The 24,032-nt window shown below is 46.3% G+C and overlaps 1 protein-coding gene across 2 annotated transcripts in view; it reads left to right on the forward strand.

The window, feature by feature from the left end:
* The window catches only part of MYH9 (myosin heavy chain 9), a 250,168-nt gene that overhangs the window by 158,279 nt on the left and 67,857 nt on the right, over window positions 1-24,032 (forward strand). For both annotated transcript variants that reach the window (XM_086958556.1, XM_086958561.1), the window contains exons 20-24: window positions 7,088-7,196; window positions 7,792-7,923; window positions 8,329-8,535; window positions 12,479-12,616; window positions 12,701-12,824. In XM_086958556.1, the coding sequence (XP_086814682.1) occupies window positions 7,088-7,196; window positions 7,792-7,923; window positions 8,329-8,535; window positions 12,479-12,616; window positions 12,701-12,824 (710 nt within the window). The remainder of the gene's footprint in view (window positions 1-7,087; window positions 7,197-7,791; window positions 7,924-8,328; window positions 8,536-12,478; window positions 12,617-12,700; window positions 12,825-24,032) is intronic.

Consider the following 24,032-nt stretch of genomic DNA (forward strand, 5'->3'; position numbering starts at 1 on the left):
CGAGGGGGAGGTTGTGGGACCGATGAGTGATTGTGGGGACTCTGCGACCGAAGTCTGACTTCAGGTAAGTCCAAGCACATAAAAGTGGCGAAGCACAGTCTCCTCTTTTTCCCTGCATGTTGGCCGACACGGAAGGTAGTCCAGCGGAGCCTGCTGGGACGGCTCAGCGTCCCTCTCCTCCTGGGAGCTGGAGCGTCACCATCCCCAGCTTTGTGTATTTTACAAAGCTCCCCACTCAATCTTTGGGCAGCCCTACTCCGCTGGTGCACTTTCGGGCCCTGCGTACTCTGCTGGGGGCTCTAGGCCTGCGATGCTGACTGCTTCGACCTAACTGCCACAGGGCCCCCAGGGGGTCCAGGTCTGGATGCAGATCAATGCCGGTCGACCATACCGCCTCCTCTGGCAAAGATACCTCTGACGACTCTGCCTCTTCTGACGCGGGTTGTCTTGCCTGCCTTACTCTCTACTTGCACACTGAGCTGGACCAACGTCAACTGGTACTTTTGTACCATTGTTCAACCCTGGTGTTTCCTATCTCCCTGAGTGGCAGCGTGAGGAGGTCTGTTGACCCTTTGGCAGACCAGCTTGACAAGCTGGAATGGAGCGGAGTTTGGTGAGGCCAGTGGTCTGGATACCTCCACAGTCCTTGGCATGATTTCTCTCCAACCGTGGCTACAGAGAAGGGAGCCTCAAACTGTGGTGTTGCGTAGGGCGCTGAGAGACCTTTAACTTCCTACGGTGGCAGTCAGGACTAATCTAACTGAGGTGCTTCTGCCGGCTGTGGCCTCTTCGGAGCCCCTGCTGCCGTTCAATCAGACCTCCTTCTTGGCACTTTGTCCAGGCTCCTGTGGATTGGATGATTGCCTGACGCCACTGCCCGGACAACCCAATTTTCCTCTCCCAACACCATTCCCCCTGTAAGCTTGGTGGTCCAATCCTCAACATCCAAAGGCACGTTCCCTTCTGCTCCCCTAGGTAGGGAATTAAAGAAGCTGGGCCATCTTAGGAAGGTGTTTTCTTCTGCCAGCTTAGGACTACAGTCGGTGAACACTGCATGTCTCCTAGGCTGTTACACCAAATCTGTGTGGGACCCTGTTGGGCAAGTGCTGCCACAGTGCGCGGAGGAGATAGACCTTGAGGCTGCTGGACCTCATGGCCTCCTGCATCGAGCTGGTGGATCATGCCGGGTGGCGCATGCAGGCTGTTTTGGAACCTGCAGTTCCAGTGGATACAGCATCAGGGGTATCTTGCTGATGTTCTTATTTCAAAGGGCACTGCACACAAATAGCAGTGTTTGGTAACGAACCAGGATTGGGTCAACGGCAGATCCCTCTCCCAACCAGACTTCAGTGGTGACGGATGTGTCTCTCCTGGGATGGGGTGGTCACATGGGAGAAGTGGAGATCAGAGGCCTCTGGTCTCCTGTGGAGTCCAGGCTCCACATCAACCTGCTGGCGCTCTGTGCGATCTGTCTTGAAAGCATTCCTTCTGTCAAAGGAAGAGTATTGCAGGTGTTCACGGAAAACACCACAGCTATATGGTACTGTAACAGGGCAGGGTGGGGTTGTTGACTGTCCAGAGGCTCTCTGCCTCTGGACGTGGCTAGAATATCAGGGCATATCTCTGGTGGTTTAACACCTGGCAGGTTCCCTGAACGCCAGGGTGGATTAACTCCACCACCAGTGCATGATGGATCACGAAGAGTCTTCACTTAGAGGTGGTGCAAGGTCTTTCAGCAGTGGGAGAGCCTTGGTTAGATCGGTTTGCCACAGACTAGAACGCGCAATGTCGTCAGTTCTGGAATTTCCAAAGCTGCACTCGCTTGGCGATGCTTTTTGTTGCGAGTGGAATTGCGGTCTATGCACCTTTCCGCTTCTGCCCAGAGTGCTGAAGATCATGTACGACCAGGCCCAAGCCATTCTTGTGGCCCTGGATTGGGCCCCAAGAGTCTGGTATCACAAGCTCTTGAACATGGCCATCGATCCTCCGATCAGACTGCCTTTTCGGGAGGATCTTCTGTCACACGATAAGGGCACACTTCTCCACCTGAACCTGTCCAGCCTTCACCTCCCTTGCTTGGAGATTGAGTGTACGGTTAAAAGCTGTCGACGCTCAAAGTTTGTAATGTAATCCTGGCAGCCAGGCGTCCCTCCACTAAACTGTATAGCATTGTAGATGGAATAAATTTGTGGCATGGTGCACAGCAAAGGCTGTAGGACCCCCTTCTGCCCCTCTTTCAGAGGTTCTCTTAATTCTTTTGCCCCGCAAGACTCTTCTCTGGGCACCCTTAAAGGTAATCTTTCAGCCTTTTTAGCCTTCCTGATAGCCTGCTCTTCAAGTCCCCTTTTGTAAAAATGTCTTAAGGGCATTACTCGCCTCTTTCCTCCTATTCCTTTCGGAATGCCCCAGTGGGACTTGAATTTGGTCTTAACTTACCTTATATGGGCTCCTTTAGAGCCACTACATAGTCCTCTCAGACTCTTGACCGTAAAGACTACTTTTCTGGTGGCCATCACCTCTGCTCGCAGGGTGAGTTTCAGGTTCTTTTTTCTAAACCACCTTTCCTTGCTGTTCTTTGAACTAGACCTTCTTTCCTTCCCCAAGTGGTTACCTCTTTCCACATAGGACAGACCATTCCTTTGCCCACCATCTTCCTGCCCCCCTCATCCTTCCAAGGAGGAGAGACTCCCCGTTTGGACCCAAAACATGCTTTATCTTTTTATTTAGATCGCACGAAACCATTCCAGGTGGATGATCAACTGTTATCTGGGCGCCAAGTAAGGCTGGGCTGTGAAAGCGGACCATCTCTCGATGGGTCATCCTTTGCATTAAGATCTGCTGCTACTTTGTGAAAAAGCAACCTCCGGTAGGGCTATGCACCCATTCCATCATCGCAACAGCAGCCACTACTGCTTTGGGCCGTGGAGTTCCCCCTTAGACATCTGCCAGGCAGCCACTTGGACATCACTGCACATGTTCACTAAGCGTTACTGCCTGGATAGGCCGGTCCAGAGAGCCTGCTTCTTTGGCTGTTCAGTTATCCAGAACTTTTTGGTGTGAACTTACTTTGCAGACCCATCTCCTGGGTTGGTATTGCTGGGGTATCTATTTTAAGGTAAGGAATCTATAACATAGTTCCATTCAGATGAACAAGTTTCTTGCCTTCGGTAATGATAGATCTGTAAGACCTGTATTAGTTAGATTCCTCACTGCCCCACCCATCCTCCCTGTTCTGCAAACTGACGTCTAGAATAAGGGACTCCCTTTCAGGGCCCTAGTTTTAGGCACCAGTAGTCAATGTCTTGCATGGCTGTGCACTTCTGGCGTGTAAAGAACTGACGTCAGCGTGACATCTTTCCGGCGATCACGATGCATTCTAAAGCTGAGTTTACTGACGCCACCTACTGACATGCAGGGGTACTGCTGAAGAAAAACTCTATGGATCCAGGCTGATGCCTGGGGGTAATTCTAAGGTAAGGAATCTATAACTAATGGGTGTCTTACAGATCGTTACTGAAGGTAAGTAACTTGTTCATCGGGCCCTAAGAACTCCAATGGGGGAAATCCAGGACAAGTAATCTCCTGCCATTCCAATCACTGACCTTGGTCCCACTAGGTAAGTGTGCCATATTATCTTACTAGACTTCAGACTACACAGACCAGCACTTTATCCCCTACAAGGGCACCATGGAGGACCCATCAATACCTAGACATGGATCTTCAAGACCCTCTTCGTCAAAGGCACTCTATTGCTGCTGAAGCGTTTTGATATTGACCCATTTCTATGAATCTAAAAGAGCTTCTAGTATAATTCACTCTTGGGACTCTTGACAGTAACCGGATTACAGCACTTCTTCCTCCAGAAGCTTTTACAGAAGGCGTTGAAGGATGTCTTAACCAGAAAAGCTATGTCATCGCACTACCAAACCTTTGCATGTTCCTTAAAAGCCTTCAGTTCCTTCCCCTATGAGTTTAACCAGCACCCAAACAATTGATGAAATGGGCACAACAAATCCACCACCGGTTTATAAAAAATAGGGATTTTTAATACGAATTTAGACAATGGGAATGAAGGATCCACCAGAGTGCTCTAGGGATTGACTTTACAAGCAGTAATAAATCAAAGAACTTTTCCCCAACTGCAAACTAGCCTTGGCAAAGTCAACAAATTGGACGCTTAAAACCCTCTTCAAAGAACTTAGGTAAGTGTCAATGCGGTCTGTTAGAAGTACTTACAGTGACAAACTATGACAGGGAGCTAGTCAGGGGGAACCAGCAAGGTCCTCTGGAACAGTTACCTTCCCAAAATAAGTGGTTCTCAAGCAGTTCCAGGTACTTTATCTGCATTCCAAGGGATTCCTATGGACTAGTCCTGATCAAAGGTATGAAGGATGCTGTGGATGAGACTGTTGAAAGGGTCTTCCTGTAGTGTTTTATTGGCCCACTAAGGAAGGGTCCTTGTTGCAGGGATGTCTCAAAGTGCTCTCCAGTCTGGCCCGAGTTCAGGCTTCCCTGGACTACCAGTCGCACATTGTTCTCTACAGCGGTCCATAACACCCAGTGTTTCATATCTGCCTTTAAAGGCAGCTCCACCTTTTTTGAAGCCTTCCTTTTGGGGGTCTAACACCCAATTGGCTTCCTCCAGGAGGGAGGTGACCCCCTCCGTGGCTTGCAATACTTTATTCTCATTCGAGTCACTGGCATTTGTCCAGAAGGGCATTAAGATGTTTAGTGTAGCTGATTCCATATGTTCCCGAGAAGGCTCAGGAGTTTTAAAGGCAACAATGTGGTAGCTTTGCTAAAACTGTAACAAGTTGCATTAATTTTGACCTGAGCTACAGTTGGGCTTAGTGTAACTAGTTTGATACCTTGGAGTTCCTTTGATCATACCATTTCTGAGTTAGCTCAGCTTAGTGGTCATTGTGTAACCCTATACTTGCCAATTGGGTGACCGTCTTTCCACTGTAAAAATTGTAGTTTCGCATATTTTACTGTCAGAACATGCAAAGTACATCTCCTCTCGGGCATATATTGCACCCCGCCTTTAACACCTTGGCTGCTAATGGTTTTCCCCTCCTGTGCTAACATTTTATGAATTCCTCTATTCATGACGAGCTCAGCTCGTCATAAGCACAGCTCAACTGTGCCTCATGACGAGCTAAGCTTGTCATGAGCATCGAAGGGGTTAAGGCTTGGTAGGCCTGCCAGAGGTTGACCTGCACACATTCCCTGGGAACATGGTGGTTTTGCTGTTGCGTTCAACTGCGGAGTCAGGCTAGCAAGGCATGACTGCTCTACCGATCTTCAGTCGTGGGCTTGTTTTACTTGGGGGATCTCCAGTATGGTTCAATCAGTACTTCAAGTCCTGGAGAACCCTTCTAACTTGCCCTGTGTACCAGGATACTATTTACTAAGGACTTAATGGTAAGTTATCCATTTTCATTTGGGTACAACCAATTCGACATACTTTAGAGTCAGGGCACTGGTGCTAAGGTCTGATTAGCAGGCCTCCGTGCACTCTATGGTCATCCCCATGTTTTTCGACTGCTACAGATTTTTTGACAGGCATTTTCTTACACCTGCACAGACACCTCAAACATTTCTCTCCATGAACACTGCTGCAACACCATAACTCTGGGCTACATAAAGGCCTTCACTCTTTAAGGTCTGGTTTTGAGATGCAGATGAAGTGCCTATCTCAAGTCACTTTTAAAGGGATCATGTTTTGCAAAATAAAATATTGTCCATCTCCTGAACAGGATCTGTTAGGATCCGAAACCAAACTCGGTTAGTTTTGTCTGAGGAAACTGCATGTTTCAGCTCCAGAAATAACTATTCCCCCAGACACAAGCCAGAAAAAATGCATTACAACTTTCCTGTGTTTAAAAATGGAAAACATGTGCCTTGCTATGTCAGAACCATGTGTCTGAAAATGAATGCAGTCGGCCTCCGAAAGGACACACAAAGGACTTTCTAGAAACCCTTCGTAAGGGCCCTCTGTGTCAAACCAGTTGATTATTGCGTCTCTGGACTCAGCATGAATCTCCTCAACAGAATACTGGCTTGCAGTTAAACTCAATAGTTCTTCCTGAATCCATGTTACCTCATTAAAGATGCACAGCAGTCTTGTACTTTAGTCTCTAGATCTGTTCTGTCTGCATACTATTAGGTGTATCTGTAAAATATTTCTTCCAAACCAACATTTAACATAGGTCTATCAGTGGGAAAGAGATTGGAAAATTTACCAGAGCCAGACAGGCTTGGAGTAGATTATGTAGATGGGAAATCTGCTTGCAGATGGATTTTGCACCATAGAAATTGTTGCTACATTTAAGTAACTTTCTTTTGAGGCCTGATACATCTAGGTTCACTGGTGACACTCCATCTCCCGGGTGAATGAGTTTAAGTGCATATTGAAGAAGGGTTTATAGTTTGTTTCTGCATGTTTGTGCTTAATCAAAGTACAAATTGCAATCATGTAATGGTGTATTACAAGATTTTTCTTAACATTACACGAAGCAATACTGGCTCCCGTCTCTTAAATGGCCAAAATAAAAAATCGAATAATGTTTTGATTCCAAACAACCAGATTGCAGAATGCATTGCACATGTATTTGAGAGCTATGAGATCACAATTGGTACACACAACTCATTAATAGTTCGGAATGCCAAGGTACTGTCTCACCCACTATCGACCATTTAGGAATGCTGTCTAGATTGTGCACCTGAGTACTTGTCTGTGTGCAAAAACTGAACTGCAGGATTTTAAGTAGTGTTAAGTGGGGTTGGAAGAAGAGTAAGTGCAGTAATTTTGGTGTGCAATGGATGGGTGGCAGAGTTGGGAAAAGATGATATACAGGCCAGTGGAAAGCTGGGGTAAACCTGTAAAAGGAAATGTACAGGTCACCAATAATGACTAGATATGTGCCATATTATGCTTTATGGATATTGAGGCACTCAGGCAGTAAAATATTTGAAGTGAAACTGTGGAGAGATGGTACGCACTGCAATGGTGGTCTGCACCACAGAAGAAAACACCAGCTGGAATTTCTACCATTTCATTTTACTTTTTTTGTAATTTTTTTAGGGCCTTCGCCAAGAGACAGCAGCAGCTGACGGCTATGAAGGTTATCCAGAGGAACTGTGCTGCATACCTAAAGCTTCGCAACTGGCAATGGTGGCGGCTATTCACCAAGGTGTGCATAACTGTACCTCAACACCCACATCATACCCTGGGGGCAGACAGCTTTGGTTTACTTGTATAGTGCTGATAGGATCTACCATGAACCAGGTGGCACCTATCCCAGACTGAAGGTTTACAGAACCCCTTTCCTAAATTGCAAGCTGGAAGTTAATTTATGATGGCTGACTTTATGGTTGGATTGAAGTCAGGCAAAATCCCAGGCATTGTATCTTCCCGCATAAGTTTGTAACCATCTTCCCAGTCCTTTCTAGACATTGCTGATCGCTGATGCCCCTACAACCTCCTCACACTCTAGTCCCATGATCACTGGTCCATGCCCATCATTTTACCCAATGGCCACCAGTAAATTTAGATCCTGGTGTAAAGAACCCTTGCCTCCTAGTGATTGCAGGATTGAGCTTTCGTCCTGCCCCATCATTGTCATGTACCCCGCACTCCCTTTCCAGGCCCCCTTATTAGCCTTTACCCTGAGCCTTTTAATGGGACTCAGAGTTTGTAGATGTCTGTAGTGATGTTGGTGTGCAGTGCTTTCTCAGTGTGACAACTCATTTCATATGACTGTCCTTGAATGTTTTTTACCCCTTTAGGTGAAGCCCTTACTGCAGGTGAGCAGACAGGAGGAGGAGATGATAGCGAGAGAGGAGGAGCTGCAGAAAGCCGTGGAGCGACAGCAGGCCACAGAGCAGAAAATCAAAGAACTAGAGAGTGAGCATTCTCAGGTGAGTGTAACTCAAAAATTTGCTCTGCAACCTTGGTTTGTGGAGTACCACCCCTACAGAGTCAACTGATTGTCACTACTGTAGTACTGCTTAAGTAATAGAACAAATCGTAACTACCTCTCTGGACTGAGTGACAACTACTGGTGTGGTCAGGAGTGCTGCTGTAGTGAGCACCCTTGGAGGAGGCGGGGGAAATACTGGTTTTACGGTAACTCTTGCTGCACATAATGTTGCTGAAGTGACACCGCCCCAGGGAGGGCCTATTGAAGTATAGCTCTTACTGTACCACTTTTAATGTCTGAAGTGAGTGTAGCTCGGAGGACCTCGATTTTGATATTAAGTGGCAAGTAGTGGTGACCTGTTAAATCCTGTGGTGATAAACCTCTTGCTTCCTGTTTGTTACAGCTGATTGCAGAGAAGAATGCACTCCAGGAGCAGCTCCAGGCCGAGACTGAGCTTTGTGCTGAAGCAGAAGAGATGCGTTCACGTCTGTCTGTCAAGAAGCAGGAGTTGGAGGAGATTCTACATGATTTGGAGTCCAGAGTAGAGGAGGAAGAAGAGCGATGCCAGCAACTGCAAACCGAGAAGAAAAAGATGCAGCAAAATATAATGGTGCGTTGGAAGCTAGGAAGTTGTCCGTGTATTCTTATGAGAAGCGAGTAGAGCTGCTTGTACTTGAGGGGGTAGTAGGTGTGGGTTGGGCTGCACGTTGTGTTGCCTAAAGATTTAACTACTATGTCTGCTATAGGCAATTAGATGGACAGTCTTTACTTAAAACTAAACTCCAATAAGACTGTTCTCCTTTTTGGATAGAATCTGTATTTTAAGAGTTTCTGGGTGGCCTTCTAGTTTCTGCCCTCTTCCATCGCTAGTCCCCAAGGTGAGAAATCTTGGAGTGATCTTTAGTCTCTAAACTTACTATCAAAGATCAAATAAATCACTTGACCTCATCCTGTTTCTATCTTTGGTAAAAATAACTTTAGGTTTGCCTTTTATTCCCATCTATCTTCAAGTTAGTGGTCGTTTCTCTAGTGCTCTTGTGCCTGGATTATTGTATGGCCATGTATTTAGCTGAAGTCAAGGTCCCACAGCTGGGTAAGAGGCGCACTCAATGTTTATACACTGTTTTCTTAATTTTTCACTTATTCCGAAATGCATTGGGCCAGAGACTAATTATGGTTTATTAGTAACTATGGAAGCATCTGAATATTATAAACTTGAATAAGTTTAATAACATGTAAATTATTTGTAATGAGGATTGTTCAAAATTTGTGATGGACAAACATATAATTAAACAGTAAATACAACTGTTGGAAAAAGAAAGATTGTGTGATTAGTAATACGCAAGAGATCAACTTTTTGGCATTACGATTATCATTTTTGTGGTGTATTAATGGTTAATAGATATTAGTTCAATGGGTACAGTGCACACTAGAGCGGGTTGTTATCCTGCTCACGGATCATGTATTTAGCTGCCCAACACGGTTTGTTAAAGCACCAGAGGCTGCAATTTGCTGCAGTCCGGCTGTTGAAATATCTCAAACATGATTAGATTAGTGAACTTGAAGCTTAATTGGCTGCCGATTAAGAGTAGAATTCCTTTTAAATCGCTTTGTGGGGCATATAAAGCACTCATGAACTGACATTTAACACTTTCGGAATAAAATGAGATGATACTCTCCCAATAGACTTCTGCGTTCAACCTCTCCGGTCTAGCCAAACCTGTATAGTTTAAGAAAACAGCTAACCTGGCTCTTCTCCTCCCCGTCAATATTTTCCTTTTCGGTCTTTTGCTTTGATTCTTGCCATTCTGCCTCTAGCGCCAAGGCGCCGTTGGGCATTCATTGCTCTTTATGAATGTAATCTAAATAAGTCACTGGATAAGGTATGATGAGGATTACACTATGAGCAGTGTTGATTGTATTGGATAGAGAGATGAGAAGGAGAGACTTCTTTTGTGTGCTGGGCTGATGGGCAGGATTGGATAGGGTTACTTGTGACTAACTAGCTCAAATAACTGTTGCTATAATCCTATGATGCATGGTAAAGTAGGACCCTCCTTCCTGCCAGCATGTTGAGTACTGGCCCATACATTCTTTGCAACAGGTCTGTGCTCCTACTCATGCCTGCTTCGATCTGCATGTAAGAAAGGTCTGCTCCCCTAGTGTAGGAGGGTTATATTTTCCCTGGGCCAGCTGGACCTAATTCTATGGAATCTACAGGTGATCTGAACGGCTGCATGTACTAATCCGTGCCCCTGCCCCCTGGGATTTCATCCCCCTACCTCACCCCTTTTTTCTTCAAATGTAGATGCTGCAGAAGAGCAGATTAGTTTGTCTTCAATACTGGGCCCCCTGACCAGTCTATTCCATAGTTTCTTAACATCCAGTATCGAGGCTGCACACCAATGTACCACAGAAGATTGCCTTTTTGTAGTGTGCATCTATTCTAAAAAATCGTACTGTGCATTATTCTACAATCTAACAGTTGGATCTGCAAATCTTCTAAATATTTATTTTTGTGTGACAACCATTGGCACATCTAATGACTGAATAGGACCATATCCCCCCTCTCCCCTCAGTGACCAAGTATGTAGCAGCCATCTGCAGATTTGTTTTCTCTGGTGGGTGAGTGCAATGAAAGGTTACGGTGTTGGACTACGAGTCCTACTGGCTCTCCTTCTGGTGCCAAGATTCAGAGTTAAACTGTTAAATATTATACTTTAGCAAAAACAATGGTTGATAAAGTATAATACTTCGGAGTAAGATCCAGCTTTCCTAAACCACACTTAAGAGCTTCTTCAAGTGTGAATAAACACTGCATCCTAATAATCATATGTGCCTCCATACTCTACATGAAAACATGTAGATTCTGTTAAGACAGATAAGTATATTTGAGAACAATGTGGCTAGTGGTAAAGCACCATTGGGATGTTAGACTGAGTCCTTACAAGAGTTTTTTGAGGAGATTCATAAACTGGATTTAAAAATGAGAGGAAAAAATATCCACCAAAGAAAGCACCTAAATTCCAAACAAGACTTCTGCCAAGAAACGTCTGAGAAACGGGGAAGAGGATTTATTGCGGGTATTATAATTTCAAACAAAGATCAGATAAAATAATTAACCAATTCAGGACCTAAAGGCTACAAAGCACGTTTTGTTGGCTTTACAGCATATTTTCCTTTCACCAAATGTAGCTTGTGGCATTAGCAAACTATGATTATTTTCACATATACATAGTACAGAAATGCAGATTTCAGAGATTCAGTCTGCCTCGGGGCGGCTGCTCGCATATTGTCACGGTGCATGGCAGTTATGGGGACATACCTAGAAGAATCTATCTGTACTTAACCTGTTGAGTAATAATTAATATCTACCACTCGCTGGTCTTTGCAGCACTATCAGGGCTCCGGTATTACTTGATTACCTGGGGCTACAGGCCAATTTCCTAATCTGCTTCAAATCCAACACATTGCTAATGTCGGGCTGCAACTAAATGCCATATTTCATCCCTCTGGGCTATATTGTGCTGTGAATTTTAAATGTCTTGAATGCCAAACTGCATGAGCCGTATACAGGCATGTTTGGAAGGATTAGTCAAATTTGATGGATGGTCTTATCACCCGGTTAGAATGGACAGCATCTCTCCGCCAGAGCATCAACATATCACATCAACCTGCTGAAACTAGGCAGTATGTCTAGCCAGTGTGGAGTTTGCTAGTTTAGTTCAGAATCTCTTGCATCAATTATAGAATGTCCTCACATCTACTTAAACAAGAGGTCATAAGTTATTGGAATCTCTATGCAAGTCCAGTCACTGTAGTGAGGTTTCATCCCAGAAAGCCTCTCGGAGGATGTCAGTCAGCTACACATATGTAGATGGCAGTTGTCATACAAAGAGAAATATCAGTCCTTAGCTTTGCATAGTGCCCTTCAAAGGCAATTTTTAGAGTACTACATTGAAGAACCGTACACTTGCTCAAAGGAATGTTGCAGGCAAATAACTGGCATCTTACTGTGGTGGACAGGTTGGTGGTATGCACTTTGTACATCGCTCGTCAGGCTTCCAAGTTAATTTGCACACACATTGCTTGCCATGAAAGATGCATGCTTGCACTGGCTACTGTTCGAAACGAGGTTGACACTATCTCGCTAACACATGTGGCATGGGTAGCCTTTGCGTCTGGTACAGCCTGTTAGCATGGAATATTTGTGTCCCAATGGAGGATTGCTACTGTGGTTGTAAGTGCTAGAAATGGTTAGTTTTGGGGAGGGTCCTATCTGATGCTCCTTGTAGTTACCTGCTATCATGCACCAGAGAAGTGACATCATGGAGAGGACACTGCACAGACTTGTCTTGTTTCCAACCTCCGAACATTGCTTACCCTCAGGTTTTTCATTAATATTCATAAACACAGAATGTGAATGGGATCCTGTGATTTAATGAAGATTCCCATTTTATAGAACCAGTGTTAAAAGTAACTTTTTCTTACTAAAACACCTCCTCGTGCCAGTTTCCACCATAATGTTGACAAAACATGTCTTTGTCCTGCAGGAGCTCGAAGAGCAGCTTGAGGAGGAGGAGGCTGCCCGTCAGAAGTTACAGCTGGAAAAAGTCACCTCCGAGTCGAAGTTGAAGAAGGCAGAGGAAGAGCTGATTGTGCTGGAAGATCAGAACATGAAGCTTGGCAAGGTGAGTTGTGCCCTCTAAAGTCCGCATGTGTTGTGCTGGCATGTGCTTAATATTTTATCCTACCCATGTCTCTTATCTTTGCAGGAGAAGAAACTGATGGAAGACCGGATTGCAGAATTCACCACCAACTTGGCTGAGGAGGAAGAGAAATCTAAGAGCCTAGCCAAGCTGAAGAACAAGCACGAGGCCATGATCACTGAGCTAGAAGGTAAGAGGTAGAGCAGGGCATGGGCACACCATGGCGGACAGCACAGGGTTTGCAAGAAAGTGACCAGAGATTTAACTCCTTTTGTGACTACAACTTAATGTGAGTTACAAACTGACCGTTCCCTTACATTGCAAGTTACGATGACCCAAAGCTGCAGCACAGTTTGTTATTGATTTTACAGGCAGTGAAGAGAGAATTCTGCAGCTGACTGCATTGTTCAGCTGCATATAAACCTTTTTACTCTGTTCACAAATATAATTGCTCTCTGCATTCTAGGTAGTATTGACTGTTGTACAGATACGATTTAATTTGTTATATTATAATGGATTGTAGCATTTCTATAGCATGTTCTTGCCTCTAGTCACAATCCTACAGCACTTGCCAGTCTCGTAAATAGTTGCTACTTCTGTATTGCATTATTGTAGAGAAGTGTATTGAATAGTCCTTTATTAGGGGTTCGATTTGGTGTACTGCATGAGGCCCAGAGTGTGCTCCAGACTTCCAACAGGAACAGTGCTTTTTGCATGGGCTGGCCTATGTCCGTGTTAACCCAAAAGGTTTGCCGTTGTCATTCAGAATAACATTCTTGTACTAGCAGAGCATCTTTGAATGGACAAGTTTTGCAGCCCTGTTAAGCAGGGTTTGTTAAGTCAATAAATGGAAAATGAATCCCCTAGTATTTCATAAATGCTTTCAATGACTTGCACTCTTACAATCTGTTTTCTACTGCACAGAGGACAAATCTCAAGTCCAGGTTGCCCCACCCAGAGTTAATGGGCAATGTGCTATGGAGCATCAGGTTAAGAATGTGCCTAGTTTTCTTTCACTGCCTCGAATTCCATACACATAGGAAAATGCAGCAAATATCAAAGATCCTTATTCATGTGGAGTCCAACTTTGACTAGACAACCATGATGTTCCACACTGTTTGAAATGTCATTACAACACTCGGACCGTAGTCTAGTCAACCTAGCATAGAGTTCTAGAGTTTTGGTTACCATTCTCTCCTATAAAGTATGTGTTGAATGGGAATGGCACCTGCATGATGCACTGTCTTGTGCCAGAAGTGCTTGTACCTGTGATCCTGGTTTTTGGTTGTCTCCTGCTAATCCATTGTGCACCAGCTTTGACCTAAGCTTGACCTCTGGAGCTTGTCCTAAACCAAGAGGGTCACGCCCTCCTAATGGAGGAATACCATCGGTGTCAAGCTTCAAGCCAGTGGCGGCAGCATACCAAGTTTGGTAAATGATACCTGAAACACAAATGCATCCGTACAGACCCATTAATCTAAAGTTCTGTTGCTCATAATCTTGAATGCCAACATCCTGAGCAATGTACATATTCCTTTTAACTTTTGTATTTTTACATTCATGCATTATACTTTATTTTTACACTTGCTTTTTTGTTTTTATATCTTTCCTCTGGGAGGCAACACAGCGTTTTCACCCTTCTGGTGTCAAGAACTTCCTGTCTGTTTTTTACTATTCTCTGTCTGGAACTAGTTTCTGATGGAACTGTACACAGAACCTTTTACACTTGTCGCTTAATCGCGTTGAGCATGGCGGTAAGCATTGAGGCATCACTCGGATGGCCTGTTAATTATATTGGGGAACACTGCTTGCCTTTTTAATTACTTGCAAATGCTTTTTCGTTTTATTTGTTTGAACCTCACCGAAGTCACTCCAATCTATTAAAATCACCGGTGATGTTATACTACCAATGGTTTTTCAGTCACATTTTCTCGATCACTCTTTGCTAATTCACTGGTGAAGCTTTTGTTTGGGGTACACTTAGTTTTTTTTTCCACGTTTTTTCGTCTTCGCTGTGGCATGCATCCGAAGTCATCTGCGGCGTCCCTCAAGGATCATCTCTGAGCCCCACCCTCTTCAACGTCTACATGAGCCCCCTCGCGGCCATCGTACGCAAACACAACCTCAGCATTATCTCCTACGCCGACGACACCCAGCTGATCATCTCCCTGACCAACGACCCCGCCTTCGCCAGAGCCAACCTGCACGAAGGGATGAAAGAGGTAGCCGAGTGGATGACGACCAGCCGCCTGAAACTGAACTCTGACAAGACGGAGGTCCTCATCCTGGGCTCTTCCCCCTCCGCCTGGGACGACTCCTGGTGGCCTCCCGCCCTGGGCACCGCACCCAAACCGACAGACCATGCACGCAACCTGGGATTCATCCTGGACTCCTCCCTCTCCATGACCAGGCAAGTCAACAACGTCTCCTCGGCGTGCTTCAACATCCTACGCATGCTACGGAAGATCTTCCGGTGGATCCCCACCGAGACCAGGAAGACCGTCACCCAGGCCCTCGTCACCAGCCGACTGGACTACGGCAACGCCCTCTACGCCGGTACCACCGCCAAGCTCCAGAAGAGACTCCAGCGGATCCAGAACGCCTCAGCCAGACTCATCCTCGACATCCCACGAACCAGCCACATCACCGGACATCTGAGAGACCTTCACTGGCTCCCCGTCAACAAAAGAATCACCTTCCGCCTCCTCACGCACACAAAGCCCTACACGACCAAGGCCCGAGCTACCTCAACAGCCGGATCAACTTCTACGCTCCCAAACGCTACCTCCGATCAGCCAACCACGCCCTCGCCGCCGTCCCCCGCATCCGAAGAGCAACTACAGGAGGAAGGTCCTTCTCCTACCTGGCTGCCAAGACCTGGAACTCCCTCCCGACTGACCTGCGCCTGACCCAAGACCACCTCTCCTTCAGGAAGAAGCTGAAGACCTGGCTGTTCGAGCAGTAGCGGCACCCCCCCTCCCCCCCCTCCCCCCCAGCGCCTTGAGACCCTACGGGTATGTAGCGCGCTCTATAAGTGTCACTGATTGATTGATTGATGCATGGCACTCGCCTAATTACTTTAGACTGTCCCTTTCATACAGTTTTACTATTGTCCTGATTGACCCTTCAGACACCTTTATTCTTGTGCTTTCCTGCATCGTTATCCACAGATGTAATTTCCCTTGACTAAGGGCTTGCCCGAAATGCATTGGGCCTAGAAGACGTTGCCTCACGTTTTTCATGACTGATTCTGAAGAAAACTGGCTCCACTTCATGTTAAAACATAATTAAATACCATTCTATATCATTACAACTTTGATTATTAATGCTTGGATTCAACTCACTCGTGAGTCTTAGCAGTGCAACTGGGGGACTTTTTCCAGTGGGACAACGCTCTTCCTTCTCTAGGATGGATCATGTGCTATGCATGAGTGAATGAAGCCTGTAGTTTCCATTTTGGTAGCCAACTGCCTATATCAGAAAATGATGGAGGTTCCTTTTCCCAGACACCATTGATGTTGCTGACCTTTAAGAGGGGTGCGGGGAACACCATTGTGAGGAAAGTGGGTGTTCACTTGCTTGAAGTGCCGGGGTGCTTCCTGATAAATGTAAATGACTTTGACTGCAGCTGACATTGTGTTAATGGCAGGGGGTGCCAAGTAAGGCCTGCAGTATTTGTTGTTCAGGAAAGAAGTGTTTTGAAGGGGCATAGATTACGGTCTCCCTGATCTCTTAGAGGGATCATAAATAGCTGGGTGTATCCTGCTCTCCCCTCTAGGGATTTATGTGGTGGGAATGCACCTGGAGACTGTCCTGATGGGCAAAGCAGCATTGCAGACAGAGGCCAGACCTGAAGGCAGCTTAGACTGGACAAATAAAAGGGAAGTAACCCAAACTGGCGCCAAGGAAGCTGACCTGGAACATTCATCGCTTAGACTCCCTTCATAATGAGGAATTACTGGACTGTTCTGGGTGCCAAGACATCCGGCCTGTGAGCAAGTGAAAGAAGCTGCACCCTGCAAGAGGAGATGCTCATTAAAGGGTCTGCTGTAAGTGACTCTGGCATCTGGCCCACCTGCTAGACAAAGGGTGCCAAAGGAATCTTGGTACTGCCTGACCTGGCAGTATGACTTTAATCACTTATCCCAATCTGTGCTACCAAGGCACCTGCTACTGTGTGCCCAAGTGGTAGGCGTGACCGAAACCAGATAAGCTCCTGTTGATGGCCTGTTTCACTACTTGGTGTGGAAGTAGCACTACCAAAGTGACGTCTGACCCAAACGAAGGTGGGGAGGATCAGGAATGGACCAGTGGAGAGAATTGTCCCTGACAAATTATTTAAAGACTCTCACCTGTGAATGTTATTCTTGCATTATTGAATGTGTTGTGTAAATCTGTGTTCGAGGGATCGTAGCTGTAGATCACATGCTTGGCATACTCCTGCCATCAAGTGTTGGGTCTGGATGTTTGCAATTTGTTTTTCTTCGAAAGTCTTTCCAGTCACTGAGTATGGGACTCCTCCTTTCGGTGATAGTGCGCATGGGCATCAACTCCATTTTTTTTTCCGCCATCTTATTAGGCAATGTACTGCTGTGCTCCGTTTTGAAACCGTTCTTAGAGTTCCCCTCAGTGTGCAATCTTCTCTACCCTCAACTGTATTGGTTTCGTCAACGTATCCCACTTCTCTGCGTATTGTACCAGTCAATGGAACTGCTATTTCCATCTAAACTCGTGGAAGGAACTCGTCGAAGGCCGTCTGGCCTCACCGCATCGGTCCACCTCGCAGTCCATGGAACACTCATTCAAATTCTGTCCTCTGTGCCATGTGAAGTACTCGCACACCGACTCCACTTTTAAGTGTGCAACTTGTGCTCATCTCTAGCGCAACAAACAGAACTGCGACTCGTGCAAATCTTTGTTTGAAGAAAACGCTTCGCCATAGTCTGGCTCGATGTCGTGAAATACAGAGGCAAAACATTGAATCCATGCTGGCCATCTTCGGAGAAGGTTCTGAGCAAAAACATTACGTCGCTCAAGGATCCGTAGAGCCTGTGTTCATTTTGGTTTGTGTAATAATGTACTTCTCTTCTACAAAGAAGCACTGGATTAGATATGACCTTGTACTGATTGAAGAGAGGCGAGGGTCCTATTGATCCCTGAGCCTCTTTTACATCCACTCTTACCTTCCTGAGAAGCCTGTGACCTCTCACCCTCACTACCAAAAATGTTAGTCACAAGGTTTGTGCTTGGCCTAGTTTGTAGAGTCCTAGTAAGACAGGCACCTGGACAGCAGGGTTGCTGTGACTGCCTGTAACTCCGCACTCGCTGATGGGTCTACTAGTCTTTCTCAGTAAAAACGACAATTGCGAGTTTTTACGGTTCCACTTTTATAATATATAGCCACCTGTCTTTGTGCTCATCCGGCCTTCCTCAGGGGTGACGTGCATATGTTTAAAAGGGAGCCATAACCGTTTAGTTAGTTTGGTTGGCTGCTCATTAGGGTCGAAAAGGTGCTTTCAGTTCTTGATTCAAATGTTTGCTTCTGTTTGGCATAGATGGAGTTGGCCTTCTGGAGACCTTTGAATTTGCAGATCTCCTTTTTATATGTATATGGACTAGGAAAGCTCGCCCGAGGGCAATTAAGTTCTTGTATGAGGCTTTACTTTTAACTTTGTAGTGGATTACCTCAAATTGCCTCTTTGGTACTTAACCGTTTTCCCCCGTATCCTTTGCCTGCCCAGTGGCCTCTTGAGAGAAGTCTGACCGTATGCAAATCTTGAGCGGTGCATAAGCTCACCATGCAAGCCTGCTATGCTGTTAAGGTGCTTGGAAAGGCTTTGACCACTACTGTTTAAGAGCTAATCTATCCTTTGAAGGCATCTGTTCAGAATGTAATTTGCATAAAGCTGGGTTGATACACTTCTATTCATATACAGTTGGTCGCAGTGGCCGCCTACATGCAAACAGGGAGGATTTGCCACTCTTTAAAAGTACTTGTAATTAAGGCCTTTATGGAAGTCCTCAAAAGTACTGACAAGATTGATGGGGGCTTCCTTTGTAGCTACTTGACTCTTGTGCCATGGAGTTTTTGTTTTGAAAAACTTTTGGAAGCAATTGCCTCACTTAAAAGAATCACCGATATGTTAGCACTGATCGTGGAGGAGCCATTTTATCAGAGTAAAGGCATAAGCTTGTTTTGAGGTAACAAACCTTAAATTTCTACAAAGGGTGGTTTCTGCTTTCCGTGGTAACTCAAATTAGTTACCAGTCTTTGCAAACCCAGAGTCTGTTGCAGAGAGAACATTGCAAACTCTTCATATGATGGCAATGTATTAAATAGACATAAATCCTAAATCCATCCTTTTGGAAAATGGGTTATTTCTAGGGGCAAATGTAGGTCTGCCACTGTCAATAAGGCCGCTAACACATGATAGGACTCAACATAGGTCTTAGAAAAGTAGTCCTTTGCTCAACCCTTGGTAACATGGTTGCGAGCGGACAGGCTTAACTTCAAAGACAGGTATGTAAAGCATTCAAAAACACCATTTCAGTAAATAAGACACAACACAAAATAAAAATCCAACACCAATTTATAAAAATAGGTAATATTTTTATCTTTTAAATGACACCAAAACGAAAATAATCCACTGTAGGGAACCAGAGATGAATTTTTAAAGATTAGTCACTTTCTAGTGCTTTAACAAACATTGCCCCTTTAAGTCATTTCGTTTTCTGTCAGGGACACCTTTATAAATTGTTCTGAAGATTTCTCACCACTGGTGGGCTACCTTCAGCAAGCGGGGTCCAGTTAGACCACCTTCCTGGCGTTCTGCTTGCGGGTCCCAAAGTATCAAACACACAATCCAAGGTTCAGGAATCTCCAAGAGGGTCCTTGAAAGTGTGAAACTTAAATTCTGCAATCCACTTGAACAAAACCCTTACAAATCCACTGGTACTCCAGGCTTCGAATTCTGTGGGGCTGTCCAGGTGAGCTGTTAACCTGTAGCTTGCAGGGAGTTGCACTCTCGAGTCTTTTGGCAGCAAGGTAATCCACAGGGCTGTAGTTTCAGATGGTGCAGTCTTCATAGGTTAGGCCTTAGAGTTCCTTGCACAGCAAAATCTTCAGCAGGGCACTTCTTGCTCATTCGGTTTCCAGCAGCAGATCTGGAGGGCTCTGCCCCTCTCAAATACTTACTCAAAATTCTCTGGGTCAAGCACTGGGTCACTGCTGACCAATGAGAGCAGAGCAACTCCTCATAGTTATGACCACATCCTGTAGAGTGGCGTTGGTTTGTCCCACAGTGCATCATTATTCCAAATCCATAATGGCTGATTTTCCAGCAAGGAGGTAAAAGCTGGCTAAACACACCCCCTGGGATTGCTTATTTCCATGGACTCTCCCCCTACCATCTGCACATACCTTCCTTAAGCCTAGCCCTGACTCTGGGTCAAGACTGTCATAGTGGACTGAAACACAGGCCTCCCCTCTGCCTTTGAAGAGCATAGTTTACAACGCCACCCCCTGGCTTGACATTCCTTTAGACCAGCACACTGCCCTCCCAGCAGCCTGGCTAAACTCTGACCAATCACGGCAGACCACTGAAAGGCTGAATTTGAACTTACAAGAAGTTATGAGACTTTCTTGTTTGTATGTACACTTTAGGAGAAACTCAACAATATAATATTGTTGGATTTACTAAAACCATTCTGGGAAGAATTTGAATGGTCCGGCTAGTCCTCTCCTATTAGTTAACCTATGGGGTTTGCAATGGGAAAAATGACTTTGGCCACTTTCCAAGAACCAGGGATTATAAAACCATATTTAATTATTTCCCTAATTTCTACAAGACCCCCACCCCTGTGCAACTAGGAGACTTCAGGGGTTCTGAATCTGCAGAAATCATGCAGATTATCCTTACCCAATTCTTCTAGCATCGAAGTCGAATTTGAGCAGCTCTTTAACACTATATGGGGAGTAACATGTAAAATTTCACTTTACCCATGCATATAAAAACTCATTTATAAGGGCACTCCTTATAGATAGCTGACCCCCACCCCTGGGATACCTAGGGGTGACCCTGGGGTCTCGAATATGCAAAAACATGGTAGGTTTTTCATTTATAAGGGCCCCTACCCCCAAAGTCGAATTTGGGCACAATTTAAGGTTTAAAAGTTGTCCTGGCCACCATGGATGCTTTTAAACTGACCTCAGGCTTCAGCACTGTACACATGCTGGTGCAGAGAATCTGCTGGCTTCTAAACTGCCCTGCCCCAGGATACTGGAGACTTCTCTGTAGTTTCAATCCCCTGCCCTATTACATACTAGGGGCTTATGGGGTATGTCATGCAAATTACAGGGGTACCCCACCATAGCCTAGTGTATGTTGGGGTGTCTTAACTGTATTCTAATGTGTTCCTTTTAGCTTGGCACTTGCCCTGGGCCTGGTTAAACAGAGCCCAGGGTCAGTCTGAGTCAGTTACTACCAGTTCCAGTTAGCAAAAAGTTGGGGGGGGGGGGTGACTTTGCAACACATCAGAAAACGAAAAAAGGTTGCCTTTGCAAAACCCTACACTGGGAAACCTGTGTTCTTGGCATGTTGCCATAGATGCACAATGTTTCCATAGATGCACAATGTTTCCATGTATCTGAAGTCTAGTTAGACTTGGTGGTTCGAATGTTTTTAGTTTGAAGTGTTTCAAGTCAAGATGTATAGTGTTCTCCCTTAGTTGGCAATCTCCATGGGCACTGACTCAATGTCAGATTGTGGTATCGCCTCCCCCGCCAGCAATCTGGTTTGGATGTGTATCATCAGGGCTCCAGAGTTCAACTTGTTCTTGTAAGGGAAGGGGGGTGCTGGCAATGGGAGCCTCGGTTCCTCAGTCTTGCTCAGCGTCCACTCCCAGAAACTGACTTACAATTGATTTATAACAGTCAGGGCCTTGGGCTGTATTCAGAGCCACACATCCCTTGTCTTCGTCATCTTGCTAGGTGGAGAATGCACACATGGTGATGCAGTGGATGGCCTTCCTGAACTGTACACCGTGCCGCCTGATATTTCCATAGACCACCACAAAGAAGCGTGTAACCTCTACCCTGAACATGACTGTGCAAAACCTGCCTTACCTTTCTCACAACCCTTTTAGTATGGACAAGGGTGGTGTGCACATCAGAGGATGCAACATCCCCACTGGCTATCACCTAGCCAAGAGTCCACTTTTTCCTCTGACTACGATCCAGAGAGTTAGTTTTAACGCCCTCTGGTCCCAGGAGAGACCTTGCATGTACCGTGAGTGTGGCCCGAACTGAAACACTAGCCCCCCCCCCCCCCCCCCCCCCCCCCCGCGCCAAGAAGGATCCGGCATGTTTTCTAACATTAGTGGTAGTCTAACTAATAGCCAACCTGACCTCCAGGTAATCCATACTGCATGCAAGCAGGCTTCTGGTCTGGTAATGGGGGATACTTCTGTGCCCGAAAAGGAGAGCAAGAAGCTCAATGCTACATGGAAGAGAATAGCCTTAGGAGCCACTACTTATTAGAGGATAGCCAACACGGTTGTCTCTTCTTCCGATATGAAAGGGCTCAATGAGACTAGGGCCAAGAACTAGTTCAGGATCTCAGTAGTTCAGAAAGGGGGGGGGGGGGAATTGGCAGTATTGAAGATGGTCTCCCTGCCACGATCTCCTACGCACTGGACGCTGCTGTTCCTTCGTCTCAAGGGGTTAATCACCCCATATCAGTTGCCTTGCATGGCTCTCTGGTATCTGATGGACATCTAGCCTCAGATTCCTTTACTTAGAATATCGCCAGGCATCAGACTGGATCTGGAAATCTTTCCACAGCAACACCTCTGGGTGGCGCCGCACGGCTCCGCCCTGATGTCGTCCATGGACGGGACTTCAGCAGAGCCATAAACTCCCCTCACGGCTTGCTGACGTCTGTACTTCTTTTCCGTGTCCCAACACGTATCCTGGAAACCCAGCTGTTCCTTTGCCTGTTTTTCGGGTCTTCTCAACACCTTTGACTTCCCGGAACAGTTTGCAATGCCTTTGGGCTTTAAGGCGTGTGAGACCTGTGCACGTCAGATGTCAATGGACCCGCACGCCATCTATGTGGCATCTTAGAGTGCATCACCACTCAAGAATGCGACGCCGGTCAGCGAATGAAACCGAAGTCCTTACGGGAGCATTGTATGAAATTGCTGGCAGCACTGCTGTCCGGTCCTGTACCTTCGTGTCGCTGCTCTCCCTCTCTGGTTCTAGCCCATTCCTGATGTTCCCGTGGACGTCGTTCGGAGGCAGATAAGCACAAGCATAAGTCACAGGACTTCCTCCCATACGCGTGACGCTGGCACCCGCTCTTGCTCCATGCTTGGCATGGGCATCTGGCGGCCTCATCCTCTGTAACCTCCCTTTCCGGGTGCCGAAGCAACACTGGCCCAACTGGAGGCTTATTCCAAAGCACTCCACTCTTACTCTGGGTCACACCCTTTCCCTGGTACGCCTTTGGGTCCCAGAGAGGTGGAATGCACTCATGTCTGGTCCTCCCCGGCAGATTCGTCTCCTGCACCTGCTCAGTGCATCGACTCCGGTTCCGGAGCCGATATGACACAGAAGGGACATGGCCCAGGTGGCCCTTAGTCACCTGTCTAGCCTGCCCCTTCAATCTCTGCATAGCCCTTAGCGGCTTCCTGCTCTGACTTCTGAGGCTGCGCCAGGCTTGACACCCTGTGCCCTACATTTTGCAGTGGGGTCGACGTCGGACGGCGCCCATGCGGAGTCCCCTTTAGAGGTCGTCTACATCCAGACGACTCCAACTCTACGCCAGTGCCGACATCCATACCGCCTCTATTACATGAGGTTGGTGTGCCACTCGACTTCAGAAGTCAATGCGATTCCCACACTGCGTTGGTAGAGGCCGGCGCCTAAACCTAGGTTGAAGCTCCTCTGGACTCCCCAGATCTGAAGTTTTCAGTCCATGGTGTTGCGTGGCCTCAGCCTCCGACTCCTCCACTTTTGCTGTCTAGAAGACTGGTTAGTCTCAAACAGTCTCCTACTGATGGTTTATTATCTCCTCCTAGGATGGCCACTGAGGCTAATGCTGCCTATGCACAGGCTATTCACAGGGCGGCAGCTATTTTTAGTTTTCAGCCCCCTGTGGTTTCACTCCCTTCTGATCCCTTGTTGGATCTTCTCCACAAGGAGCCAGTTCAGGTGGAGCCTTTGCTGCCCCTTGGAGGATCTTAGTTTGTCACCCTGTTGATCGGGCCATAGCTCATCGTCACCATCCTGCTTCGGATGATCTGTTCTGCCAATCCCTTCAGCCTAGAGCTCAGGGCCTAGTTGTTCAGGCGACTTTTGACTTAGTCGTCTGCCTTACCATTGTTACCTCCCACCAGG

This window comes from Lissotriton vulgaris, chromosome 1_1 (assembly GCF_964263255.1).
Source record: "Lissotriton vulgaris chromosome 1_1, aLisVul1.2, whole genome shotgun sequence".
Taxonomy (NCBI): domain Eukaryota; kingdom Metazoa; phylum Chordata; class Amphibia; order Caudata; family Salamandridae; genus Lissotriton; species Lissotriton vulgaris.